Consider the following 13,029-nt stretch of genomic DNA (forward strand, 5'->3'; position numbering starts at 1 on the left):
TAATTGGTAGTTAGAATAAGTAAGCCATGTTTTAATTGGATGTAATCAGTTGTCCTAGAAGATGACAAGTGTAAGGCTGAGATGTTGTGTGTGAGTGTACAGCTAAGGCCTAACGGTTAAGAGCACAGTGCTTGTTGCGTGTTCAATATACTAATATATACAAAAAGCCTCTCTCTGACTTAGAGAGCTGAGCTGAGCGATTTTTGCATATTCTTTCTCTGCCTCTTCTCCTTCATTTTCTTAATCTGATAATACTGTCTATTCTAACATCCCAGCCCCACCCACCACATTGAACTTCCTAGGCATTAACAGAAGTTTGTTTTTCAAAAATCACAAGAAAAGGTCAACCATTGATACAAGAAAATTGAAAAGTAACATTTCTCATGCCAAACTAAAAAGGTGAGATTGCGAAAGATAGAATCTTTTAGCCGTCCTCCTCCGAGTTCCTTTCAAGCAAGCTGGCTATGTGTTGTAGTGTGATAACAAATGTCAAAACATGATTTGGACATTTGGGAAATCATTCAAATTTTCGTATTGAATATTGCAACGACCTGTTCAATATAAATCAGTCAAAGAAATCAGCAAAATAAACAATTACCAACTTTTCCATTGTGACAGAATTCAACATCTGTGCCATATTATAAGGTTTAATGAGTGTTGTGATTTTTTAATTTTCTCAAATTTGTATGACGGATGGGGTAGATAAGATGAAGGGTGACAATAGCGTCAACTGATCTAAAAGCTCACAATTGTACACCTAGTTATCCAAACAAACAACCATTACTTTTCAATTTGGAAGATCCAAAAGAACATTATCGCTTCTATTAGTGTCTTAATCATGGAAATTAGGGAAATTAATCTTATAATAAACTCATTTAAAAAAGACTCACCCATAGACTTGGAGCATGCAGCCTGCAGCATATTACACAGGAACCAATGCTAGAATGAGTCAAAGAAGACAATTTCCAAGTAATGCCCTTTCTCTAAAGATTGATGAACATGAGCTCATCATTGTTGCCCTAGTTGTGCTTTAAATCCTATCTAATTTAATACAAAGTCAAGCTGAGAGCCATTAAAATAAAGGGCATTGACAAAGATAATATATTTTAATCGATGCTATATCTATATATGGATTTTTTTCAGTAAAGTTTGATCAATTTGTAGTAGGCTGTAGCAAAACGCTCATCTTACCATGGTTTTTTCCATGCTCGATCTTCTCTGCTTCTTCCTTTTCATGATTATCCCATATTCCACCATAGCTCAAACATCCAGAAACATATCTTTAGGCTCATCCCTCACTGCACGAAATGATGATAACTAATCGTGGGCATCACCATCTGGTGAATTTGCTTTTGGTTTTCAACAGACTGGAAAAGATGGGTTCTTACTGGCCATCTGGTTCAATAAGATACCAGAGAGAACTATTGTCTGGTCAGCCAATGGGAATAATCTTGTGCCACAAGGATCCCAAGTTGAACTTACAAGTGATGGCCAGTTTATGCTCAATGATGCAACTGGCAAGAGAATATGGTATGCTGAATCTGCTGGTACTGGAGTTGCCTATGCAGCCATGCTAGACACTGGAAATTTCGTGCTGGCCAACCAAAATTCAAGCACGTTGTGGCAGAGTTTTGATCAACCAACTGATACAATCCTGCCAACACAGACTCTAAATCAAAACAGCAACCTCTATGCTCGCTACACGGCTACAAATTACTCAAGAGGTAGATTCCTGTTTGCACTACAATCTGATGGAAATCTCGTGCTTTACACTACAAATTTCCCACAAGACTCCGCCAATTTTGCTTATTGGTCGGCCAAAACTACAGATATTGGATTTCAGGTAATCTTCAACCAGTCTGGCCTCATTTACCTTGCATCCAGGAATGGAAGTGTACTCAATACCATATCACCAAATGCAGTTTCAATACAAGATTTCTACCAGAGAGCAGCTTTAGAGTATGATGGAGTTTTGAGACACTATGTTTATCCTAAAAGTACTAGCTCAAGTGCCGGGCGGTGGCCCATGGCTTGGTCTACTTCCAGTTTCGTACCTCCGAATATCTGCTTGTCAATTGTGGAAGGTGTGGGTGGTGGTGCATGTGGATTCAACAGCTTATGTAGGCTTGGAGATGAAGGACCAATTTGCGAGTGCCCTTATGGTTACAACTCTATTGATCCAAATGATGCGCTCAGAGGATGCAAACAAAACTTTGTTCCGCAAAGTTGTGACCAAGCCTCACCAGAGACGGATCTTTTTGATTTTCAAGAGATGCAAAACACGAATTTTCCTGGTGGGGATTATGAGCATTTTCAGGGGGTAACTGAGGATTGGTGCAGACAGAATTGCCTGGATGATTGTTTTTGTGCTGTTGCAATTTTCAACCATGCCGGAGACTGTTTCAAGAAGAGACTCCCTTTTTCGAACGGGATGATTGACTCTAGTGTTATTGCGAAAACTCTGATCAAATTTGGAAAAGACAATTCTACTTTTAGGTCAGGTGGAGGTGCAATCACAAAAAAGAAAGATAATTCAACTCTGATACTTGTTGGATCAGTGCTCCTGAGTAGCTCGGGGGTCCTGAACATCCTCTTACCATTAATAACCTATTTGGTTGTTTCTCGCGTCTATTCTAGAAAAGCAAAGGTCATTCAACCTCATCCAGTCATGTCAGGCATGAATTTGAAGGATTTCACTTATGAGGAGCTAAAAAAAGCTACGAACGAATTCAAGGAAGAACTAGGACGTGGTGCCTCTGCAACAGTTTTTAAAGGAGTTTTAGCGTCTGATACTGGAAGGTGTGTTGCTATCAAACATTTAGATGCTAAGGTCAGAGAAAATGATTTGGAATTCAAAGCTGAAGTGAGTGCTATCGGCAGAACAAATCACCGAAATTTAGTCCAGCTACTTGGATTTTGTAACGAGGGGGAGCACCGAATTCTTGTATATGAGTTTATGAGCAACGGCTCTCTAGCAAGCTTCCTCTTTGGAGATCCAATGCCAAACTGGTACCAGAGAAGGCAAATTGCCTTGGGAATTGCAAGAGGGCTTTTGTATTTGCACGAGGAGTGCAGCAGCCAAATTGTACATTGTGACATTAAGCCTCAAAACATTCTTCTTGATGACTATTTCACAGCAAGAATTTCTGACTTCGGATTAGCGAAGCTTTTGAGAATGGACCAGACTCGAACCATGACTGCTATCAGGGGAACAAAAGGGTATGTGGCCCCTGAATTGTAGAATAAACTAAAAACTCACGGCAGCTAACTCAAGACAAGCAAACCAAATAACACAGCAAGCAAGTAAAAACTCACAGACACGGAAGAGAATAGAAGGAAGAAGACTCTTGCTGGAAAACTCAGAGAGAATATGGAAGAAAGGCTTAACCCGTCTGATAAGTTCACATTCAATAATAATAGTTTTTACAACAACACTCTCATTACAAAACAAGAGACCAACGTCTCTTTGAGAGACAAACTTTTAGTCAAAAGAGAAAAGTTGCCTAGAGGACATCAACCGACATCATGCCTATAGGGTAAAACAAAATACCCTATTGAGTTAATAAACTAAGCCAAGTCTAGCCGACAGCATGCTTACATGCTTTTACAAAATATGGATAAAGTTGGATTCCTTTGGCTTGGTTTAACTTTCAACAGCCTCCCTTAAACCAAGCTCATCATAACTCTGCATTCCCATCATCTTCTTCAGCTTCATGAACGCATCCATCCTGAGACCCTTTGTAAATATATCTGCAATCTGTTCTCCAGTTGGACAATATTGGACTTCAACCACCTTGTCATTTACCAAATCACGAATGTAGTGGAACTTCACAGGTATATGTTTAGTCCTCCCATGAAAAACAGGATTCCTTGCCAATGCAATCGCTGAATTATTGTCACAATAAATTGTTGTGGGGCTCTTCTGTTCATGATGAAGATCACCAAGTAATTGGCGCAACCATACTGCTTGTGTAGCAGAATTTGTGGCTGCAATATACTCTGCTTCAGTAGATGAAAGGGCCACAACTTGCTGCTTCTTTGATGACCAAGAAATCATTCCAGAACCAATATGAAATGCATAGCCTGAAGTACTTTTTGCTGTTTCAACATCACCAGCCCAATCACTGTCCGTGTATCCTTCAAGCTTCACAGGACAATTAGCTGAATAGAAAATACCATCACTTTGAGTTCCTTTGACATATCTCAGAATTCTTTTTGCTGCCTGCATATGTAACTGTCTTGGAGTTTCCATAAATCTACTAATTAACCCAACACCAAATGTGATAACTGGCTATGGCACATGCGATATGGACATTTAAATTTTAACTGTTTAAATCTCCTTGCTCAGAAAAATTTGGTATTTGGCTTGCCTCATATTTCTGTGCCTACTGATTTATGTGAGACCTGTGTTCTTGGTAAAAAGCATAGAGATAGTTTTCCTAAAGGACAAGCCTTTAGAGCTCAAAGGCCTCTTGAAGTGATACACTCTGATCTCTGTAGTGTTGAGACAACCTCACACGGTGGTGGAAAATATTTCATTACATTTATTGATGATTTCAGCAGGAAGACTTGGGTGTATATCTTAAAGAACAAATCTGATGCTTGTGACACTTTCAAGAAGTTCAAGGCCTATGTTGAGAAACAAAGTGGTGAAATGATAAAAGTACTGAGAACTGACAGAGGCCAAGAATACATAGTCTGTGATGAGTTTTTAGAGAAGAATGGGATAAAACATCAATTGACAGCCAGGTATACACCTCAGCAAAATGGTGTGGCTGAGAGAAAAAACAGAACAATTATGGATATGGTGAGATGTATGCTGAAATTGAAGAATCTGCCTAAGTATTTTTGGGCAGAAGCTGTTGCTTGTGCTGTGTATATTTTGAATAGGGCTCCTAGCAGAAGTGTGAATGGAAGAACTCCTTATGAAGTTTGGACCAGATGTAGAATAAACTAAAAACTCACGGCAGCTAACTCAAGACAAGCAAACCAAATAACACAGCAAGCAAGTAAAAACTCACATAAATCAGTAGGCACAGAAATATGAGGCAAGCCAAATACCAAATTTTTCTGAGCAAGGAGATTTAAACAGTTAAAATTTAAATGTCCATATCGCATGTGCCATAGCCAGTTATCATCAACCATCATTGAGCTGAAACAAGGTAATTCACAGTAACTGAGATACAATGGAAACAGCCGGTTTGGTGTCATTTTTACCTTTGCTATTAGTCTATGATTGGCAGCATGGATGGTGCAAACTCCATTGACAATTTGGATGTCATATCCTTTCTCTGACAACTGTCCCAAACTCAACAAATTGTGCCGCAAACCAGGAACATAGTAAACATCTGATATGGAATTGGACGAGCCATCCTTTAGCCTGATAGAGATTCTCCCTTTTCCTTTGGCTGGAATCTTTGTTTGATCACCAAATGTGATCACAGACTGCACAGACTCATTCAAATCACTGAACAAATCCTTATGCCCACACATATGATTACTGCATCCAGTATCCAACAGCCACTTGTTTTTCTCATCATCATTTACAGCATTAAAAGCCAGCAACAAAGTTTCTTCATTGCCTTTATCATTTTCTGCAAACTTAGCATGATGCCCCTTATTTTCAAACCTCTGAGAATTGCATTCATTTTTGTAGTGGCCATATTTCTGGCAGTTAAAACACTGAACATTAGATTTATCACGAGCTTGACTCCAGCTGTTGCTATCACGGGCTTGGCTCCAATTGTTGCTTCTTCCTCTTCCTCTGCCTCTTCCTCTTCTGTTTTCAAATCTATTCTGACCCCTTCTGTAATTTGAGTTATGATTCTTGCCATTTGATCTTGCTTCATTGCAGGACTCCTCATTCTTAGAGTCATTCTTTTCCTTTTTCACGTTCACTTGGGCCTTCAATGCTTCTTCAATCCCAATCTCTGACTTCTCATTTAATCTTTGCTCATAAGCTTGCAGTGAACCTTGCAACTCATCAACTGTCAAAGTACTAAGGTCACGTGTCTCCTCAATAGCTGTAACTTTGCCTTCAAACCTGTCTGTCAAGGTTCGAAGTATTTTCTCCACAATCTGGAGCTCTTTCATATCCTCACCATTGGCTTTCATTTGGTTAGCCAAGGACAAGGTGCGTGTGAAATAATCAGAGATGGTTTCCTTTTTCTCCATATGCAGTAGCTCAAACTGTCTTCTCATGGTCTGCAACCGTACCTTCTTCACCTTCTCTCTTCCAATATAGCTGTTGATCAACACATCCCATGCCTCCTTAGATGTAGAGACATGTGCAATCTTCTCATAGACTGCTGGATCAATTGCACCAAAAATGTACATCAAGGCCCTGCTGTCTTTCTTCCTATTTTTCATCAACTCTTCTCTCTGGTTCTGTGTGAGAGTTACTTGATCTCCTGGTTCTGCAAATCCAGTTAATACAACATCTGTGTACTCCATCACTTTGAAGAAAAGCTCCATCTGAGAACGCCAATATTGGAAGTTCCCCTTCCCATCAAATTTACCAACAGGGCACTGCACAAAGTCATTTCTGTTTGCCATCCTTCTTGAGCCTCAGCTCTGATACCAGATGTAGAATAAACTAAAAACTCACGGCAGCTAACTCAAGACAAGCAAACCAAATAACACAGCAAGCAAGTAAAAACTCACAGACACGGAAGAGAATAGAAGGAAGAAGACTCTTGCTGGAAAACTCAGAGAGAATATGGAAGAAAGGCTTAACCCGTCTGATAAGTTCACATTCAATAATAATAGTTTTTACAACAACACTCTCATTACAAAACAAGAGACCAACGTCTCTTTGAGAGACAAACTTTTAGTCAAAAGAGAAAAGTTGCCTAGAGGACATCAACCGACATCATGCCTATAGGGTAAAACAAAATACCCTATTGAGTTAATAAACTAAGCCAAGTCTAGCCGACAGCATGCTTACATGCTTTTACAAAATATGGATAAAGTTGGATTCCTTTGGCTTGGTTTAACTTTCAACATGAATGGTTCAGAAGCTTACCTATCACAGTCAAGGTTGATGTTTACAGCTATGGCATTTTGTTGTTAGAGATTATTTTCTGCAGGAAGCATTTTCAAGCAGTCGCAGTGGATGAAGATCAAATGATATTAGCTGATTGGGCATATGATTGCTATAAGCAAAAGAAGCTGCACCGGCTATTCAAAAATGATGATGAAGAAATCAATGACATCAAGAAGATGGAGAAGTATGTGATGATTGCAATATGGTGCATTCAGGAGGATCCGTCACTCAGACCCACCATGAAGAAAGTCACACTGATGCTTGAAGGAAATGTTGAAGTCTCAGCTCCACCTGATCCATCCTCTTTCATAAGTTCAATACTTTAAGTATTTGTTGTTGTATTGATGGTAACAGAACTGGTCCTTCATTTTATTTTTCTTTGTTGTATGGGTTTCTTTTTCTCTGTTCTGGTGAAAGCTACTTCAAACTTTCTTTCTTGTCAATGTGCAACTTTGTGTATAAATCAAAGGCCAATGTGCTGCACGCTCGCTTCACAAAATCTCCGTTTGACAGGAAAAGATTTCATGTCAACCCCACTTGTTAACATTGCATGAACTTACTTGCCTTGTCTCAAAGCCTTTGCTTTCTGGCATTTCTGAAAGCGTAATGCGAAATGGTCTGGGAAGTTGACCAGCAAAAAAATGGTATTTTCTTTTTAATTTTCTTTTACATAAAAGATGGTATTTTCAGTATTTGATCATGTACTCCATATATAAAGTATAAAGATGTGAAAAGAAAGAGCGAATGCCATCAAGAGTGGAAAATCAGTAAGGAATATAGTTGACTTTAACAGGGTTTTTAAAAGTCTAGAAAGTTTACTTCTTTCCAATCCCACTAAACTTTAACTCCACATTGAAATCAGCGTAGCCGTATAAACGTTGCTCCCATATTGCACGAAAGAAAAAAAAAAGTCATAGAAAAAAAACGTTTACTTAGACATTCGTGAAGACGAGCTCATTACCTTTGAATTGAAAAGTAGCAGAATGCATGATTCCGAACCTTACGGCAGTGCATTTAGACTCGGGTCCTGTAACTTGTGCGCAAAGCATACGCAAAGTGACATAGACATTTCCCTGATAATCACTGGAAATCGTGTGGTTGTGACGGAAGTTATAATCTTTTTCTTTCATGCTTCCAGAGGATGAAATTAAAATCTTCAGTCAGTTCAGAGGCTGAGAGTCATTAGTTAGTACTTAGTTGTTGAATTCATATATGTCAAGTCCTTGGTTATTTTTCTGCAACCCCAGAAAATTCAACTTACAATCAATCAAATGTTTTAAAGTCAGTAAAAGATTCATCTCTGGTTCACAAAATCTCCGTTCGTCGTCTCAGAGCCTTTGCTTTCAGGCATTTTTGCAAGCAGAAAGCCAAATTGTCTGGAGACAACTTGAACAGAAAAGAAGATGGTATTTTTACTATTTGATTATATAGCCAAACAAATGTTCTCAAGAACTCAGTTCTACCTCATAAGACTAGGATGAGTGGCAGTAGATATTTCAGTGCCTAAGCGCGCGTAGGAGGGCGCATCGGAGCGAGGCGGAGGGAAATCGCTTTAGGCGTACTGCTGTTTAGCTTGTTGCACGATTCGCGTGGAGAGGCATGGCGAGGCGTGGCAAGGCGTGTGTTTCAAGGCATAGAAGGAGCAAAGAAGCGCCTCTGTCTGCAAGCGAGCGCGAGGAAGAAGACGACCTGGCTTAAATTTTTTTTGTTAGTGTTTGTTTTAATGAAACGTCGTTTCATCTAGTTACTTTTTATAAACGCACGTTTCGGTTTTTTTATTTTTTATTTTTTAATAAAACAAACATCATGCCTTTTAAGCCCCCCACTGAAACAAGGGATACTTCCCTCTTTTTTCCTTCTAAAATAAATACATTAATGGACCTATATGTATATTCCTAATGCGACAATCTCCATCAATTTTAATTCTCTACATAAATTGAAGCGTCTCTCTCCTTCAGTATGCAATTCTCTTTGTACTAGATTCATATATATGTATATATATGTTTTGTTTTGTTTTTTTTTCCAAACAACACAATATTCACAAAACCCACTAAACATAATTCACACATAAATGCCAAAAATCATAGCACTTTATGTTTCGTGATGAGGACTGGGATGCATGAATTGAGTTTTTCTTTTGATGTTGAATAAGTATTTTATGTTTTGAAATTGATTATTATGCTTGAATGATATTTAGTACTTGTATTTTTGATAGAATATTCTGGCTCAATAAGAATTAGTAGTATAATTTATCTGTATGGTTTTATTTATAATTTTTTTTTATTAAAATCAAATGATATAATACGCCTTGCATAGCGGACTAAAAAGGCCTGGCCTCAAATATGCAACTTTTTCAAAGAAGAAACTTTGTAACAGAAATTTTTTACTTGAGTGAACCACAAAGAAGAAATTATACTTCATTTTATATATTGAGACATCTCAATTGGTACTTATAATTATTATACACTCATTACCCTACTTTTAGTTCGGGTTCCAAGCTGACAGTTTGAACTGGAGTCCTTGATGATCAAACATACAAAAGTACGGAATTTTACAAGCAAGACGATCCTGAATTTATGAATGAGGATGGATCAGGTGGAACTGAGACTTCAGCAGTACCTTCAAGCATCAATGTAACTTTCTTCATGGTGGGTCTTAGTAATGGATCCTCCTTGATACACAATATTGCAATCATCACATACTTCTCCATCTCCTTGATGTCTTCCATTGCCTCACCATCATTCTGCAACAGAAGATGCATTTTCTTTTGCTTATAGCAATCATATGCCCAATCAGCTAATATCATTTGATTTTCCTCCTCAGCCTCTTCTTCAAATTTCTTCCTGCAGCAAATAATCTCCAATAGCAAAATGCCAAAGCTGTAAACATCCACCTTCGCTGTGATAGGCAAGTTTTTGAACCATTCAGGAGCCACATACCCTTTCGTTCCCCTGATTGCAGTCCTAGTTCGAGTCTGGTCCATTTTCAAAAGCTTGGCTAATCCGAAGTCAGAAATTCTTGCTGTGAAATAGTCATCAAGAAGAATGTTTTGAGGCTTAATGTCACAGTGTACAATTTGGCTGCTGCACTCCTCGTGCAAATACAAAAGCCCTCTTGCAATTCCCAAGGCAATTTTCCTTCTTTGATACCAGTTTGGCATTGACTCTCTAAAGAGGAAGCTTGCTAGAGAGCCATTGCTCATAAACTCATACACAAGAATTCGGTGATGTCCCTCGTTACAAAATCCAAGTAATTGGACTAAATTCCTGTGATGTATTCTGCCAATTGCACTCACTTCAGCATTGAATTCCAACTCGTTATCTCTAACCTTAGCATCTAAAATTTTAACAGCAACACACTTGCCATTATCAGACGAAAACTTTCCTTTAAAAACTGTTGCCGATGCGCCACGTCCTAGTTCTTCCTTGAATTCGTTTGTGGCTTCTTTTAACTCCTCATAAGTGAAACACTTCAAATTCATGCCCTGCATGACTGGACAAGGCTGAATCAGCTTAACTTTTCTAGAATAGATGCGAGAAACAATCAAATAGGTTATCAATGGTAAGAGGAAGTTGAGAAACCCCAAGCTACTGAGGAGCACTGATCCAACAACAATCAAAGTTGACCCATCTTTCCTTTTTGTATTTGCACTTCCAGCTGATTTCGAAGTAGAGTCGCCTTTCCTTATTTTGATCAAATTTTTTCCCATAAAACTGTTGTCTATCCTCCCATTGAGAAGTGGGGCTCCCTTCAACCAACAATTCCCATTTATGAAACCGGCAGTGGTGCAGAAACAATCAGCTAGGCAAGTCTGCCTGCACCAATCCTCAGTTACGCCCTGAAACTTGTCATATTCAGATCCCTGCCAATACACATTGTTCATCTCTTGAAGATAGAAAAGATCGGTCTCTGCTGAGGCCTCATCACAGCTTTGTGGAGCAAAGTTCTGTTTGCAGCCCTTCAACACATCATGTGGATCCATCAAGGTATAACCAGATGGACACTTGCAGATTGGCTGTCCTTGGTCATGTTGACATAGGCTGTTGAACCCACATGCACCACCACCTTTCGGTTGCGAGATACTCATACAGATATTTGAAGGTATGAAGGACAGTGTGGACCAAACTCCGGCATTTGAGCGAGTGCCTTTACGGTAGACATAGTGCCTCAAAACTCCGTCATAGTCAAGAGTTGCTCTCTGGTATAAATCTTGCTTTGATAATGTATTGGAGGATATTACATTAAGTATGGTTCCATTCCTTGCAGCAAGGTAAATAGAGCCAGACTGGTTGAATATGACTTGAAAGCCACTACCATTAGTATCGGTCTTCCAATAATTGAAATAGGGATAATCTTGTGGGAAATTTGTTGTGTAAAGCATGAGATTTCCACTAGATTGTAGTGTAAACAGGAATCTACCTCTTGAGTAATTTGTTGCTGTATAGCGAGCAAAGAGTCTGCTTCCGTTATTAAGAGTCTGTGCGGGTAGGATTGTATCAGTTGGTTGATCAAAACTCCCCCACAGAATGGTTGAATTTTGGTTGGCCAGGACAAAATGTCCAGTGTCTAGCATTGCTGCATAGGCAACGCCAGTAGCAGCAGAAGAAGCTATTGATCTGTCTTTGCCTGTTGAAATATCATTGAGCAAAAAGTGGCCATCTGCAGTGAGTTCAACTTTGGATCCTTGTGGGACAAGATTATCCCCATTGGCTGACCATACAATGGTTTTCTCGGTTATCTTGTTGAACCAGATGGCTAGTAGGAAGCCATCCTTTCCAATCTGTCGAAAACCGAAAGCAAATTCACCAGATGGTGATTGCCATGATGAGTTATCATCATTCAGTGCAGTGAGGGATGAGCCTAAAGATATGTTTCTGTAAGTTTGAGCTGTGGTAGAAGAAGGTACAAACATGAAAAGGATGAAATAGAGAAGAAATAACACATCAAAAGTCATGGTAATTGAGGTGAGTATTTGTCTCCAAATTGATCAAACAAAACTAGAATTTTCAATAATTAGGTAGTCATGGTGAGTATTTTAAGTAATTCCTCATCAGTCTTTATATAGAGGGAAAAATACTGGCAAGCTGCTTTCTTTGACTCCTTTGAGCATTATTTTCTGTTCATGCTGCTTTTTGACTCTTTTAAGCACTATTTTCTTTGACCCTTTTAACCAAGAAAATGCATATTGAAGACCATGGTAGGTGGCCTATAGTTGTGGTTTAATTCATCAAGGCTGGAGAAGTTGTGCAGTGAGTGAGAAAGCTTGGAAAATTTTAAGAGAAAGGCTGAATTTCTAATTGAGTTTGCCACAAAATTCCATATGACTTTAATAGCGTGTTTAAAAGTCTAAGATCTTTGTCCACATATAGCACCCTCGGAGCCAATCACTCCTTCTTTTCATATCTTTATACTATATCATTTTCAAAATTCATATAAATAAGGAGAGGAGAGGCCTTAAAAAATTCATGGAGTACAAATAATGAAAATAACATCTTTTTCCTTTGTTCAAGTTCATGCATTGCTGTTAATAACAAGTATGGTTCACATAATGTCTTGACCACTACTTTCCCTTCTAGGACCACATTGAATGTTGAAAAATGGCTGCAACCCAATGAGGGGGTTAGAAAAAGAATGCTTCTTTTAGGCCAGGGAGGACAGGAAAGACTTGAAATCAAAGCAAACTCCAAGATTAGGGTAATGTATCTCATTATACACTTAATAAACATCTCACTCTCCTAGTCCTAGACAAAAAGCAGGATTGAGGGAATGTGTTTGAAGGATTAAAAGAAGGCAGCTTCCAAGTGATTGCACCCATTACTTGTGACTTGAAAAGTACCAGAATGCATGATTCCAAACCTTACATTGGTGCATTTAGACTCAGGTCCTGTAACTTGTGCCCGAAACATAAGCAAACTGACAGACATTATTGCCCCAATAATTGCTGGAAATTGTGTGGTCGTAAAAAATTCATGGGTTTGATTGAA

The 13,029-nt window shown here is 38.8% G+C and overlaps 3 protein-coding genes across 4 annotated transcripts; 1 reads left to right on the forward strand and 2 right to left on the reverse strand.

Moving 5' to 3' along the window:
- Positions 1 to 962: 962 nt before the first annotated feature.
- LOC148294156 (uncharacterized) lies at positions 963 to 7,010 on the reverse strand. Of its 2 annotated transcripts, none has more exons than XM_088255475.1 (2): positions 5,218 to 7,010; positions 963 to 4,222 (listed from the first exon to the last, which is right to left on the reverse strand). In XM_088255475.1, exons 1-2 carry the CDS (start codon positions 6,553 to 6,555, stop codon positions 3,644 to 3,646), a joined length of 1,917 nt encoding a protein of 638 aa, XP_088111601.1. In that variant the 5' UTR covers positions 6,556 to 7,010; the 3' UTR covers positions 963 to 3,643. The 2 variants fall into 2 exon arrangements, with proteins under 2 accessions (XP_088111601.1, XP_088111600.1); XM_088255474.1 differs by having other exon boundaries at positions 963 to 4,234.
- Positions 1,178 to 7,445, forward strand: LOC110747165 (G-type lectin S-receptor-like serine/threonine-protein kinase LECRK3). Its single transcript, XM_088255476.1, has 2 exons — positions 1,178 to 3,231; positions 7,005 to 7,445. The coding sequence occupies exons 1-2, from the start codon at positions 1,499 to 1,501 to the stop codon at positions 7,369 to 7,371; spliced, it is 2,100 nt and encodes a 699-aa protein (XP_088111602.1). The 5' UTR covers positions 1,178 to 1,498; the 3' UTR covers positions 7,372 to 7,445.
- A 1,936-nt stretch (positions 7,446 to 9,381) lies between these two features.
- Positions 9,382 to 12,006, reverse strand: LOC110767932 (G-type lectin S-receptor-like serine/threonine-protein kinase LECRK3). The gene has a single exon (XM_088254295.1). The coding sequence runs from the start codon at positions 11,997 to 11,999 to the stop codon at positions 9,597 to 9,599; it is 2,403 nt and encodes an 800-aa protein (XP_088110421.1). The 5' UTR covers positions 12,000 to 12,006; the 3' UTR covers positions 9,382 to 9,596.
- Between the last annotated feature and the right edge of the window lie 1,023 nt (positions 12,007 to 13,029).

Source organism: Prunus avium, chromosome 6, assembly GCF_965620075.1.
Source record: "Prunus avium chromosome 6, drPruAviu1.hap1.1, whole genome shotgun sequence".
NCBI classification, from domain to species: domain Eukaryota; kingdom Viridiplantae; phylum Streptophyta; class Magnoliopsida; order Rosales; family Rosaceae; genus Prunus; species Prunus avium.